We start from the raw sequence: 14,396 nt of genomic DNA, 5'->3' as shown, positions 1-14,396 counted from the left end.
GTGTGAAGCACATTGCTTGTAACAATGTATAAAAACATTTATGCTATAACTAAGTTTCTACGCGATTTATGCAGATAAATTGCAGGTCATAGTTAACGATATAAGTTAGGTTAAAGATTCTGAGCGCATGTGTTCAGCACGTAATGCGCGAGGCCGCAAGCTACTGTAGGCCTACTTGTGAGTTTTAGCCACAAGAAAGCAGCGCGTTAAAGGAGAACTCTGGTCAATTTTAACATTGAGCTAAATTTTTTGTACATTTGGAGTGCTGTCAGTACAGAGAACAATGACAAAAATCGGTGTTGCCTACACCGTGTTATCCTCTTTTTAAAATTTGCACCCTGTTGACTTCAATGGGGCAAGTTTTAAACCTGCTTTTAGCCTCTTAACATCCTTTATGTGTCATTACAAGTGCACAGGTCATGTGAGTGATTCCTTCGGGGTGAACGCGGGTTAATCTGACTGCAGTAGATGTGAAAGATATGAATAAAAATGATGTTTATTCAGCCAGCGCACATACCTGTATTTTCTTCCTGTTTTCGGTCGAAGGCTACAGTAGTCGATTGTCGAGTTCACGCGCGTGATCATAGGTACTAAACCTATGCGCGTCAACTCGACAATCGATTACTTTGGACTTCGACCGAAAACAGGATGTAAATACAGGTATGTGCGCTGGCTGAATAAACATCATTTTTATTCATATCTTACACATCTACTGCAGTCAGATTAACCCACATTCACCCCGAAGGAATCACTCACATGACCTGTGCACTTGTAATGACACATAAAGGATGTTAAGAGGCTAAAAGCAGGTTTAAAACTTGCCCCATTGAAGTCAACAGGGTGCAAATTTTAAAAAGAGGATAACACGGTGTAGGCAATAATGTTGTTTTTGGCGGCCTGTTTTAATTTTAGTTTTAGTCTAGTCTTTGTGTCAGGCTGTCATTTTAGTTTTTATTAGTTTTAGTCACATTCATACTCTTTTTAGTCTAGTCAAGTTTTAGTCGACGAAAACTGATGACATTTTAGTCTAGTTTTAGTCAACGAAAACTGATGACATTTTAGTCTAGTTTTAGTCGACGAAAACTGATGACATTTTAGTCTAGTTTTAGTCAATGAAAATTGTATTTTAGTCTTTTTAGTAATGCGATTCTATTTAACCCAGTCAATATAGAATTTCAAACAAGGCTATCTTATTATAGGCTATTTAGTAGGCCTATATTTAGGGCTGTGACGGTGATACACTTTGCGCTTTGAGAGGGATGTGGGACACGAGCAGGAAAACACGAAGATATCGATCTCTTTATGATATCTTCGTGTTTTCTACTTGATGTAAATTGGTTTGAAGAGCGAATTTTATCCTCCACAAGGGTGAGATATTTAGGCTATGTTTGATATTGCGCTGCCAGAGAAAGTGAAACTAAAAATCACCCACACGTGTCAAACGCGCTTTACAACTAAACTCGCGCCCAATGTCTAATATAACAAGCACAAACTGTGTTAAAAAGAATTTGACATGCAAGTACAAATGTAGGCTATCTGTCCTACAGCGTTTTTCTACTTTACCACAGTAAAGAATACGAATATAATAGGCCTAATTAAAAGCGAACTAAGAAACGTTTATAATACCTTTAGAAAATGGGTGAGACGTGACGTGAGTGAAGATTTGGGAAAAGAAACAAGAGATTCCATGCAGGGATGAGTCACGATTTTTGGATATTCGATTAGTTTATTTAATTATAGGATATCGAATAGGTTGTGCGATTATATTCTAAAATAAAATCTCCATGTTCTGGCGCTGATGCGTGATGTGTTCATGTAACAAGAGACGCTGCCAATAACAGCTGTCACAAAGAACCAGCAAAAGTAATGATTATGAATGTGTCAAATATATCAATGAGACATTTTAATAGAATAACTAATGGAGTAATATATGGTTAAATTCGCTGATAATCGGGTGACCAGATCGCAATCCAGAATTTAAAGCCGACAAAGCTATGGGTTCACGCACAACTCTCTCATTCGTTGTGACGTTACATTTCGTCTCGTCTCGTTTTGGTCAACGAAAATGAAGAGACATTTTAGCATAGTTTTTATTTTTGAAACCACATTTAGTCTCGTTTTTATTCGTCAACGATATTGCATTATACATGTATTTTAGTCATCGTCACATGACCATGCATTTACGTCTAGTCTCGTCTCGTTTTCGTCAGGTGATAACGGTTCGTTGACGACAATATTTCGTCATAATTTTCGTTGACGAAAGCAACACTAGTAGGCAACACCGATTTTTGTCATTGTTCTCTGTACTGACAGCACTCCAAATGTACAAAAAAATGAGCTCAATGTTAAAATTGACCGGAGTTCTCCTTTAATGACAGAAAATAATTTGGACCGACACCATTTAAAACGTGTTCCCCTCGTTATTACTGAACAACTGAATGCGATGCGAAATTTAACCATGGAGCGGAGCGCTCGCGGAGTTCAGCCAACGGGGTTGAGAGCGTAGGCTGGCCGACCGGTACTGAATCTGCGGCGCTGCTCTTTGAGGGCCTGCGGCTTCGGCCTAGAGCTGCTGGAGAAGCCCGTTCTTTGCGTGAAGAGGGCGGCATTGCCCGAAACGCGAGCGTGGTGCTTTGCAGGCCTTATGACCATTCTCCATGGCAGGAAAAAACGTTACTTGAATGATCTGGTTTAGAAAAAAAATGCGGAAGAAGATCGCTGGTATTTCGCCCGTGGTGGCAAGGACCCGTTTATTTGGCTTGACGCCCGCAATATAACACCCGAGGATTCTGGCAAATTTTCCAAAAGGACGGAAAATTCCTTCATCGGATGGGAGAGCTTGATTCGGACATGTTGGGAAGATAGATAGATAACTGACAAACTTTCAATGAACAGAGATAGGTCTGCTGTGAATTTATACTCTGTCATTGAGTTGATTACTGATTAATCTCCAGCTGTGCATTATTTGGTTAATTATCTGAACCTGCTCCTCCCGAACTTTGTTAATAAAACGTAATATATTTTTCAGTGGGTCCTGCACACTATAGAAAAGGGTTTCAGAATTCAGTTCGGTTCTCTATTCCGCCCAGATTTCTAGGGGTCCTCCCCACAGTGGTGGACCCCGAGCAGGCTCTGGTTATGGAGCAGGAAGTACTGACACTTCTGCAAAAGGAGCTATAGAAGGGGTTCCTCCTCCCAGCAGACAGTCAGGGTTTACAGCCATTACTTCATTGTTCCGAAAGAGGATGAGGGGTTGTGTCCTATTCTAGACCTGCGTCAATTAAACAGCAGGTTTCAGAATCTCAAGTTCAAAGTATGCTTACGCTAGATATGATTGTCACAGACTCAGTCTGAGGACTGGTTTGTCACAATAGACTTGAAGGATGCGTACTTCCATGTATCTATCCATCCTCATCACTGGAAGTTCCTGAGGTTTGCTTTCGGGGGCGAAGCATACCAGTATCGGGTTCTTCCTTTCGGACTAGGTTTATCACCCCGCACCCTTACAAAATGCATGGATGCAGCTCTGGCTCCTCTGAGACTCCAGGGCATTCACGTATTAAATTATCTCGACGATTGGTTGATTTTAGCTCAGTCCGAGCAGTTGGCAGTTCGGCATCGAGATGTCGTTCTGTCTCACATAAAGAGGTTGGGGTTGTGGCTCAACGCCAAGAAGAGTGTGGTCCTCCCAGCTCAGAGGACCATTTTTCTGGGTGTTTTATGGGATTCGACAATAATGCAAGCACGTCTGTCTCCTGCACGTATTTCTGCGATTCTCACAGCCGTAAAGGGGGTAAAACTAGGCCAGTCACTCACTGTGAAACAGTTTCAGAGACTGTTGGGGCTCATGGCAGCTGCGTCCAACGTAATCACTTTTGGCCTTCTGTACATGAGACCTCTGCAGTGGTGGCTCAGGACCAAGGGGTTTTCTCAGAGGGGAAATCCATTTCGCACGATCAAGGTCACGCGGCGATGCCTTCGTGCCTTGGTCATGTGGAAGAAACCTTAGTTCCTCGCCCAGGGCCCAGTGCTGGGGGCTTCTTGTCGACGCGTAACGCTTTTGACGGATGCTTCCCTCACGGGATGGGGGGGCGGTCATGAGTGGCCGCTCGGCGAAAGGTCTTTGGCAGGACCATCAACGTTCTTGGCACATAAATCGGCTAAAAATGATGGCAGTATTTCGAGCTCTCAAATACTTCCTGCCAGACCTGAGAGGTCACCATGTGCTTGTCCTTCTGGACAACACACTGATGGTCTCGTATATCAGAGCAAATATCCTGTTGAGGCAGGGGCTGAGGCCCGGGGAATGGAGACTTCACCCCAAGGTGGTGGAGCTCCTTTGGGAGAACTTCAGTCAAAACTCAAGTCTACCTTTCGCATCGTTTTATACAACGCATTGTCCTATGTGGTTCTCCCTGATGCATCCAGCTCTGCTTGAATTGGGTGCAACGTATTAGGTGTGGTTGAGGCTACACCTGTACGCATTTCCCGATATCTTTGCTCCCGGGAGTTACTCTCATCCGGAGTTATGGATACTGTGGGCTCGGCCTCTGAGGGGGCCCAGCTCATAGATTCAGGTCTCTCGACTGAGGTCGTGGAGACCATACTCCAGTCTAGAGCTCCCTCCATGAGAAGACTGAATATGCATTGAAATGGAAACTGTTCTCTGCCTGGTGCGGAGAACGCCTTCTGAATCTTACTATCTGCCCTATGGTACAGTACTTGATTTCTGCAATGAATGTTTCTTTGCTGGGTTATCTCTGAGGAGAGATCCTTTTTTCGTCTTCTCCGTGGTACATGAGGCTGAGGCCTGCACGTACTTAGATTTGCACCTGGTATGGTGATAGTCTTTCTTCACCCCTTTCCGGGTTGTATTCCTAGGTCCCTACTAAATTTGCAGGTCATTTGTGCTGCAGGCCTTCTGTCCTCCACATCCAGATCAGGAAAAACTTAATCTGTTATGCCCTGTCCGGCCTTTGGATGCTTATGTCCACAGAGCTGCCCTGTGGTGTATATATAAGAGCAGTTATTTGTCTGCTTCGGGTTACCTAAGATAGGTTGCCCTGCATCTAAACAGATAAAGAGCAAGTGAGTAGTTGAGGCTATCTCACTTGCTTATTAAGCGGCCTGACAGCCTTCACCTTTGGCTGTCCTGGCCCATTCTACTAGGAGTATGGCTGCCTCTAAGGCTTTATTATCAAGAGTTTCACTCTATGACATCTGTAATGCGGCAGGCAGGTTCTCACTGCGTACATTTGTTAGATTTTATGACATGGACCTAGGCTCCACTCCAGGGTCTAGGGTGCTTGTTTCCTAGTATGCGCATGGTCTTCATACAGAACAGGCATTTGTCATATGGCGTCGTGGGTATAGGGTTCCCACCGCGTCTCGACGCAGCTCGAGTTCGAGGTGCGTTCGACGCAGCTCGAGCTCGAGTTCCCTTGAAAGGGAACGTCTCAGGTTACGTATGTAACCCTGGTTCCCTGAGAGGGAACGAGACGCTGCGTCGCCCTGCCATACTCCCTGCATGCCTGTGATCGACTTGCTTCGGCTTTTCAGAAGCTGTCGCGGTCTGTTTCCAGGGGTGCTTTATAGTTTCCTGGTCGATGACGTCACCCGCCTATGATGTCTCGTCTTTCCATTGGACTGGTTATACACGTGCTTCACGACGCAATCACGCAGGGCGTTCCCACCGCGTCTCAACGCAGGGTCTCGTTCCCTCTCAGGGAACCAGGGTTACATACGTAACCTGAGACGTTTTCTCCAAAGGTGAGATCTTGGAGCAGCCGTCCGTCTCCTCTGTGCAGACATTACACACATTACAAACGCTGAGGAGAACTGTTCTAGGCTGTCGAGTTACTGATGTTATGAAGTGTTAGTGCACTTGTCGCTCATAACTTATAGTTACATACAAGATCAAGGAAAGATTCCAGTTCTTTAACAATGAACAATCATAATGACAATAAACAAAACAAAATAAGAAAACATAAATATCATGGGTTTGCGTGCATCATAGTGTGTCATTATACACACAGGGGAAAAAAGCACAATGACAAGGTTAAACATATTTGAATAATTTATCAAAAAAAAGGAAAGATTTTTTTATAAACAAATTATAAAAAAAAACCTGAGGGATGAAACGAGTTAAACATAAATGAGATTTAAGACACTTTTGCTTGTGGGTGAAACATTTTGCATATAAAATAAAGAAATTAACAACATATTCAAGAGATGACGATTTTGGGGTTTTGTAATAAAAGATAATATCTTTAAGGATAAATTTGTGGGTCACATTACAGGGTTAAAATATAAAAACTTAAAACAACTCTAAATGTATTGGTTATACTAAAATTACAAAATAATTCATCTATCTGTCAATATCCTGATATTGATGAAACTTGCTCATTTTGTGGTTTTGTTGAATAATCAAGTGCCCCTACTTGATTCTTCAACAAAACCACAAAATGAGCAAGTTTCATCAATATCAGGATATTGACAGATAGACGAATTAAAGCTGTCGCTCATATCTTTTAAGTTGTTGCGCTTGTGATAACGTTATAGGTCACATGATAACGTCAACATGGCGGATGATCTCCGGATTGCATTCATACTTAACGTGATCAGGCTATATAGTACCTACTCTTTTAGCGCTCCTTAAGCAAGTACTTATTGAAATTAAGTGCCTACTCAGTGAATATGCGGTTTCGAACACAGCCAGGGTGTAGCAAACACACTCACAGTCCTTTTAAACAACAATTAGTTAGTCATGTGACAATCACCTGATTATGTAATATAGAATAGTCACAAGAGAGAAGAAATTGTTAGATAAATATAGAGGACATATCTCACCAAAAAAATACACAACACAACACAATATGTAAAAAAAAAAGAAAAAAGTATATATATATGCACTAAAGTGTACCAGATCAGAGTCAAAAATGTATTCCAAAAAATGTATTTTACAAAAAATCTATAAATAATATATTTTTTTATAAGACATGTACAACTTCACACAAAATATCAATGAAATATACAAATCAGAATCAACAATATGTTCCCAATTCCAAAACTTGGATTTCACACAAAACAAAATATGTATTTATAATAATTAATTATTATATTATTTATATTATAAATAATTATTATACATACTAAACCAACATTGATCATTCAATAACACGTTTCTAAAACGCATGCTAACACACACGCTGCATTATTTAATTGTGAAGTCTGAGTCTCTTCCACCTTTATGAAACATATTTACACATTTATTTCTCCTCATAGACAGTAGTGAGACTCTTCTGTGGATCACCTGATGGTTTCTGATCCTCTCATGGTGATTTCACACTACAATATAACACATTTATCAGAGTTTGATGCTTGATCTTCATCTACACTGTAAAGTGGAACAGAAGAGAAAACAATCAGTGTTCAGTGGAACAAAGTGCAAATGTTTATATTTCAATTAATGTTTTTTTGAGTAAAAATAAGTTAAATTGAATTCCTGTAATCAGATTAATTACCGACTTTACATGGATAGATTGCATAGATATTTGTGTTTCTAAATATAATAGATGTAAAGCATGAATCATGTTCATATGTTTGTCTGTGTGTGTCGGTGCGACTCCTATTGAGTCTCTGTAAAGGAGAAACTAATGAGTGTACGGCGTATGGAATAAACCACAGGGAGCAAATACAAATGTTATTTTGAGTTCAAACACAAACCTTTAGTTAAAACCGTTTGTCCTTTGTCCGTTTGTTTAAACATGTTGTAGGCTCTTAGTAAATAACTGAGAGTAAAGTAAGTGTAAAGTAGTGTGACGTGTTGCTTGTCACAGTAAAAACACACTAGAGACAGAGACATTTCTCATGTGAGCTGGACGTTTTAGTTTAAACTGTTGAAGTGATTTTAAGCATTTTGATTCTTGTATGTGAATGTGACTGACCTCAATCTCTCCAGTTTACAGTGTGAATCCTTCAGTACGGCACATAAGTGCTTCACTCCTGTGTTTCCTAGTTTATTCCCGCTCAGGTTCAGCTCTCTCAGGTGTGACGGGTTTGATTTCAGAGCTGAAGTCAGGATGAGACTCTGTTTCTCTGTAATACTGCATCTATTCAGACTGAAGACAGAAGGCAAGGCAAGGCAAGTTTATTTATATAGCACATTTCATACACAATGGCAATTCAAAGTGCTTTACATAGAAGAAATTAAAATAATAAAAAGAAATAAGAATAATTAAAACAGTTTAGAAAAATAAAAAATAAAATACAGTACAGTACAGTACAGATAGTCGGACGAGCATTGGCACAGTGCTCATTCATTAAATGCATAGTTAAACAGATGTGTTTTGAGTCTAGATTTGAAAGTGACTACAGTAGGAGCACGTCTGATCTCCTCTGGAAGCTGGTTCCAGCTGCGGCTGGCATAATAGCTAAAAGCGGACTCGCCATGCTTAGAGTGAACCCTTGGTATTTCTAGCTGATGTGATCATAATGATCTGAGTGATCTGTTGGGTTTATATTCAGTGAGAATATCTGCAATATATTGATAGAGAAAGAGAAAATGACTCAGATCTAGGGCTGGGAATCTCTAGGCACCTCACGATTCGATTCGATTATGATTCAGAGGGTAACGATTATCGATGCATCTTTTTTTTTTTTTTTTTTTTGACAACTTGGTACTTTTAAAGCAAAGTATTTATGATGACCCATAAAGAATTTACTTCCAATACTTCCTATATTCATTTTATTAATAAAACAAATGGAAGTGATTTGGCAAGTCAACTGTAATTTGCCATTTACATTTGCCAGTATACAGATGTGGCCTTTAAAAACGCGCGTTTTCTCCCGCCACATTCGGCAATTCGTCTCGCACAGTCTCGCAGAATTCTGCAAAATTCCCTCAATTTGTTTCGCTTCACAGAATATCCACCAGGTGGCGCATAAAAAACAACTTTACATTAGATTTTTTATTTTACTTCACATTACGTCATGATTGTGAGAAAACATCCACAATAAAATATAAATTATAAATAGTAATAGACACAAATATTTACAGCACTGTATTATACAGACATTTGAAAATATTTGTAAATCCAAAAGGTTCATCAAAGTTGTCTTAAGACAAGAAGGGGTAATGGACAATGTTTAAGATGATTGTGCATGCAATGCGCATTTATACTACAGATGTGGCCTTTAAAAATGCGCGTCTCAGAGAGAAGAATGCTGCAAGCACTTCCGAAATTCTGCGGATCGTGCAGAAGGGGGATTAGGTGTTGAACGCAGGAAATACTAAAACCTGTAGATGGCAGTCGTGTTTCATGTGGCCATACTGAGTTGACGAAGTATGACGAAGAAAATGTTTTCTTTTGCCAGTTAGGATACATAAACAGTCACATATTCTTCATAAAAATCTGACTCAAACGCGCATCATTTGTCTTATTTTTTTTTTCTGTGTACTTACAGTAGAAGAGATGTGATGTATGATAACTGAGTCTTATAACACAATCATTTGCGAAGACCTTTGAAGAGACCGAGAGCATTTGCGCAATATCATTATCTAATTTTACATTTAGTTCCTTTTTGCATCTTAACGTTTTAAATAGCTTTAACGTGGTTGTAATGCGCTTTTCTGCATTACTGTACAGTACTTTTTATATTATCATGTTTCCCTTATAGGCATCGATTTCGGTGGGGACGGTGGGTACGCACCCACATTTCGTCATGAGTCATTTTGTACCCACCACTTTTAACTTCTGTCCATATTAATTTGACTTTTGGTTCGATTTTTTTGACCGTTTTCAGTGGTTATGAGGAGGAATATGAGAGAGAAATTTGGTAATCATTGTCTGACCCAACAAAAAAAAAACATTATAATATTCATTTTATTTTATTTTTCGTGTTCGCATTTATGAGGGAAAAAACAACGCGTCAGTTCTCGGGTACGGACGTGAGCGCTCTGAAAGCGGCACTAAAAGACTGCTTTAAAACTTTCACAGAGACCTCAAACAGAACAGCTGCCTTTCTTTAAACTGAATTTCGTTTTGTATTAATTAAATCTTAATTTTAATCAATGTTTCATAAATCAATTGTCTGGATTAAAGAAGTAAATATAGCAGACAATCACGACATTGGAGGCACCGGCGAGTGAACTGGATATAAGAGAAAAAATGGGTAATCATTGTCTGACACAGCAAAAAACATTATAATATTCATTTTATTTTAATTTCCGTGTTCGCATTTATAAATATATGAGGGAAAAAACAAAGTGTCGTGAGCGCGGCACTAAAAGACTGCTTTAAAACTTTCACAGAGACCTCAAACAGAACAGCTGCCTTTCTTTAAATTGAATTTCGTTTTGTTTTGATTATATCTTAATTTCAATCAATGTTTCGTGAACCAATTGTCTGGATTTAAGAAGTAAATATAGCAGACAATCACGACATTGGAGGCGCCGGCGAGTGAACTGGAGTTCGTCTCATAAATGAACCGAAACTCGGCGTATAATACACATTCACATTCACAGCGTATTTAGGCACATTTAGACGCATTCATAATCATTACTTTTACCGGTTCTTTGTGGCAATTTATGTGTGCGGTCGAGCGCTTGAGTGTGGCTATATTACGTAAACGCTCATTATCCTGTAGGCTATATAAGTAGGCTAATTAAATTAATATAAAGGGGCGATTTGTCCACGAATTACTTAAATGAACAACTAGCCTACTAGAAAAAAAAAATGTTAGTCGGAAGCAGCCATTATTCCACATATTTTCGAACCAGGCAACAGGACATCTGTGTTGAGCAAGCGACCCTGCGGAATGAACGAGCGGAGCGGAATATTCAGAAATGCGCTCTCCACTCACGAGCTCTGATCGGAACAAACCTGAACCTCACTGTCTGCTGAACTTGATTTTGAATCATCAAAATATAATATTTTCTAAAGAAGAATTTTAAAACTTTATTGGTGGTAGTTGAGAAGAATTCCTCTTTCCATAATAAATCATTTTGAGCGCAATATAAATGTATCATATTGTTATTATTATTATTATATAAGAATAATAAGTATTTTTTTACAACATTTTTAACATATAAAGACTATAAGTTTAGCGTGTTGACCTTTTAGCGTTATTTCCTAATTATACGTTTTTGCTGAAATTGCAACAAAACTAAAAGTGCATAAAACATAAAAAACGTCATTACTTTTTAAATTCTTATTCACTCTTTGTTTAGCGATGTTTATAAATATACTATTTTTTTTTTTTTTTTTGCTTTTTTTTTTGACAATCTGTCCTACACTGAGGCCACATCCACACGAAGCCAGAGCTTTCCCTATCCGATATTTTTTTCCCCCGTTCAAAAAAAAATAAATCTGTAAACATTGGCGTTGTCTCAATAAATATCTGCGTACACACGAAACCACTGAAACCGACTCAAAACGATGTAGCCTAGAATACATACCAGACAGGCGCTGTAATTCTGCCACAGACATACACTAAAAACTGAGAAGAAGACTTAAAGCATGCGCATAAACCTTGCGCGCTGTATACAACAATACTATTAGGCACAGTAGCTTCTTTTTTTCTTTTCTTTTTTTATCAAGAACTTTGTTGAACAATATGAACAACCAAATGGTCTGGTACAAAATATGAGTCACGATATTCGATAGTTAACGGACGCATAAAGCTTGCCACAAAGAACCGGCAAAAGTAATCATGTGTCAAATATAGCAAGGAGACATTTTAATTGTTTATTAATAAAGTAGTGTTTTATGTGTCAGTCAAAGATGTTGACAATGCTGACTCGTCATCTTCGCAGATATTGTGAACGTGCCTGTAGAGAGAAATGCACACTTCAAGAGAGTTCTGTTTCTTTTCGTTTTGAATTGTTTTGTTTAAAAGTGGACATTTCAAGCTTTTCTAGATGCATTTCTGAGTTTCGGTTCATTTATGAGAAGAGCTTAGTTCACGAGCAAAGCGAGTTATATCGCGCCGGTGCCTCCATTTCCTGATTAAACCGTCTTAAATGCGTCTCCGTGTGGACAGAAACCAATGTAATCTTCCTGATTTAATCACGTAAAACACAAGTCTAAACACAAGCACCACTCTTCTGAACCACAAACCTCCAAGAGTTTGTAAACCAATTGTTTGTAAAACATATTTAATACTTTACTTACAAATTAAAAAAAAAAATGTTTACAGTGTATAAATAAAACGACATGAAGGAAGTTATTTCCAAAATGTAATTAATTGCACACAATTGTCTTTGTTTTAGCTGCTTGTTTTAGCTGCTACCAACTGACACAGAGTCAAGAAATTACAACCCCCCACCCCCCAGGTCTGCCGATTCAACCCCCAATGCTAATCGATCTCCTCTCAGGGAATCAAAAGAAAACCAGTTTTTCCTGTTTTCACCAGCACGTGGGCGGGGTTTTAATTCCTTGCAGTTCCTTGTTTAAATGCTATTTAAGTAAATCTACATACGCTTTAAGTTGTTTCAAATTAATGTTTATAACTTAATTTGTTGATATCGCGTAACTTAATTTGACATATGTTGATATAACCAACTGACATTGTAGCCTAGTAGATTAGATTGCATGCCAGGAAGAGGCTTATGCTTTGTATTAAGTAATGGGCCCGGTTTCCCGATAACGCTCACTCTTAGCCTGCTAAGAAGACTCGAAAGATATATCTTACCAAATTTGTTTATTTTCCTAAGTGTGTTCCCCGAACTATACCTTAGAAAGCTGCTTAAGATATACCTTCTTAGGGGCCGATCACACCTGACGCGTTTTTTGCAGTGAGAGGCGCCTTTTTTTAATTGGTTTCCTATGGCAGCGAGCGTTCTGCGCGCTGTTTATGCGCCTGCTGCGCCTCGCGTTTTACCGCCCGCTGCGCCTCGCGTTTTTGAAGTTGAAAAAAAAGCAACTCCGAGCGGAAAAAGCGCTCGACGTCATCGCGTTTTTTTCCACTGTCCAATCGAATGAAGTAAGAGGCGGGCCTTCCGTTTAAGTGATGAAAGCGACAGTTGCTTGAACGCCAGTAGAGTGCGATGATAGAGGATAAACTTGTGGTGCTCTCGCGGGTTACCAGGAGCTTAACGACTTCACGAACCGTAACTACCACAATGTTAACAGAAAGTAAATAAAGGTAATAAAAGGCTGATTTGACGTTTACTTGACTGACAGGACAGCTGTATCATTAGTTGCCTAGCAACATAAAAAACGCAGCGCACTGCTCGTTCTGTGTAATGTAAAGTGCTGTGCACCTCGCGTTTTCGAACCAGAAAAACGCGTCAGGTGTGATCGGCCCCTTACGTGGGACGTGACCAGGCGCTGTCCGTGGCGATGGTGCTGAATTGTTTGAAATCGATGGCTCGAGAATCAATTATTCTCTCATGCAGGGGCTGTTTATGTGAAAAAGCGGTCATCTTTATAAAAGAAGCACTTCAGAAATAGTTGAAATTGCAATTTATTATGATTATTGGATATTATAAAAAAGAATCCAAACTATAATAGCCTATAATAGTGTAGCCTACATATTTTAAAATTGTAACATAATATATTGCTGCCACAATAACCTTTTCAAAAATTTACGTGCCGCCTTTTCTTTCCCATTTTTGTTCGCTGAGGTGGAGCTGCGATGAAATATTGTTCTTGTGTAAATACTTTCCAGCATTTCAGTAATAAAAGTTTACATCTTGCGTACGGTGCTCGGTAGTGATCAAAAAGGATTTAAACCGTGAATTTTGAATCTCTTGTAAACTCGGAGATGTGGATTCAGACGGCAATTAAATTACCACACGACCTGTTTGTCAAAAAACAGAAGGTACTAATTTGGCCAGGGATTTTTACGCGGATTGGGTGAGAAAAACACTGATATTATGGATTCGGACGGCAATAAAATCACCGACTTACCCCTGTAAATGTTTAAAATACCGGACGAGCCCATGAGGAACAATATTAGCGTCCGAATAGGACTTAACTGACAGTAGCCTATGCTTTCACTGGCCTTTAAAAGAGCGTTTTAATTCAATTAATAATATTGTATAATAATATAATTAAAAATCTAACAACAATCAGTGTAATGACAATTTTATTCTTTGCATGAAAACACTTGCATTAGCCTAATTTAATACTGTCTGGGTGTATTAAAACTTCAGAATTATATTCATTTAGACCTGCAACAACGCTAAGAGAGAGCTACGAATGGTCCAGACCAACCTTACGAAAGTGTGACTTACAAAAGATATACTTAGCGTACGAACGTTTCGGGAACCGTCCCATAAGGTTAAGAGAGAGGTTAAGGAAGAGGTTAAGAACTACTTAGAGATAAGAACGCTTTGGGAAACCGGGCCATGAGCGTTTACTATAATATAGCCGCACTCAAGTGCACGACCG

At 39.3% G+C, this 14,396-nt stretch overlaps 1 protein-coding gene and 1 long non-coding RNA gene across 2 annotated transcripts in view; both read right to left on the bottom strand.

The window, feature by feature from the left end:
- LOC308695899 overlaps positions 1 to 14,396 on the bottom strand; it is a 670,325-nt gene that overhangs the window by 211,350 nt on the left and 444,579 nt on the right. The gene's annotated exons all lie outside the window — the stretch shown is intronic.
- The window catches only part of LOC308695890 (ribonuclease inhibitor-like), a 66,328-nt gene continuing 58,480 nt past the window's right edge, over positions 6,549 to 14,396 (bottom strand). The window contains exons 12-13 of the mRNA XM_081374155.1: positions 7,947 to 8,120; positions 6,549 to 7,396 (exon numbers count right to left, since the gene is read on the bottom strand). Coding sequence (XP_081230281.1) covers positions 7,348 to 7,396; positions 7,947 to 8,120 — 223 coding nt within the window. The 3' untranslated portion in view covers positions 6,549 to 7,347. The remainder of the gene's footprint in view (positions 7,397 to 7,946; positions 8,121 to 14,396) is intronic.

This window comes from Scardinius erythrophthalmus (genome assembly GCF_964197995.2).
Source record: "Scardinius erythrophthalmus genome assembly, chromosome: 9".
Taxonomy (NCBI): Eukaryota; Metazoa; Chordata; class Actinopteri; order Cypriniformes; family Leuciscidae; genus Scardinius; species Scardinius erythrophthalmus.
Note: the sequence above shows the minus strand (reverse complement) of the source record. Positions and strands in the feature narration are given on the sequence as shown.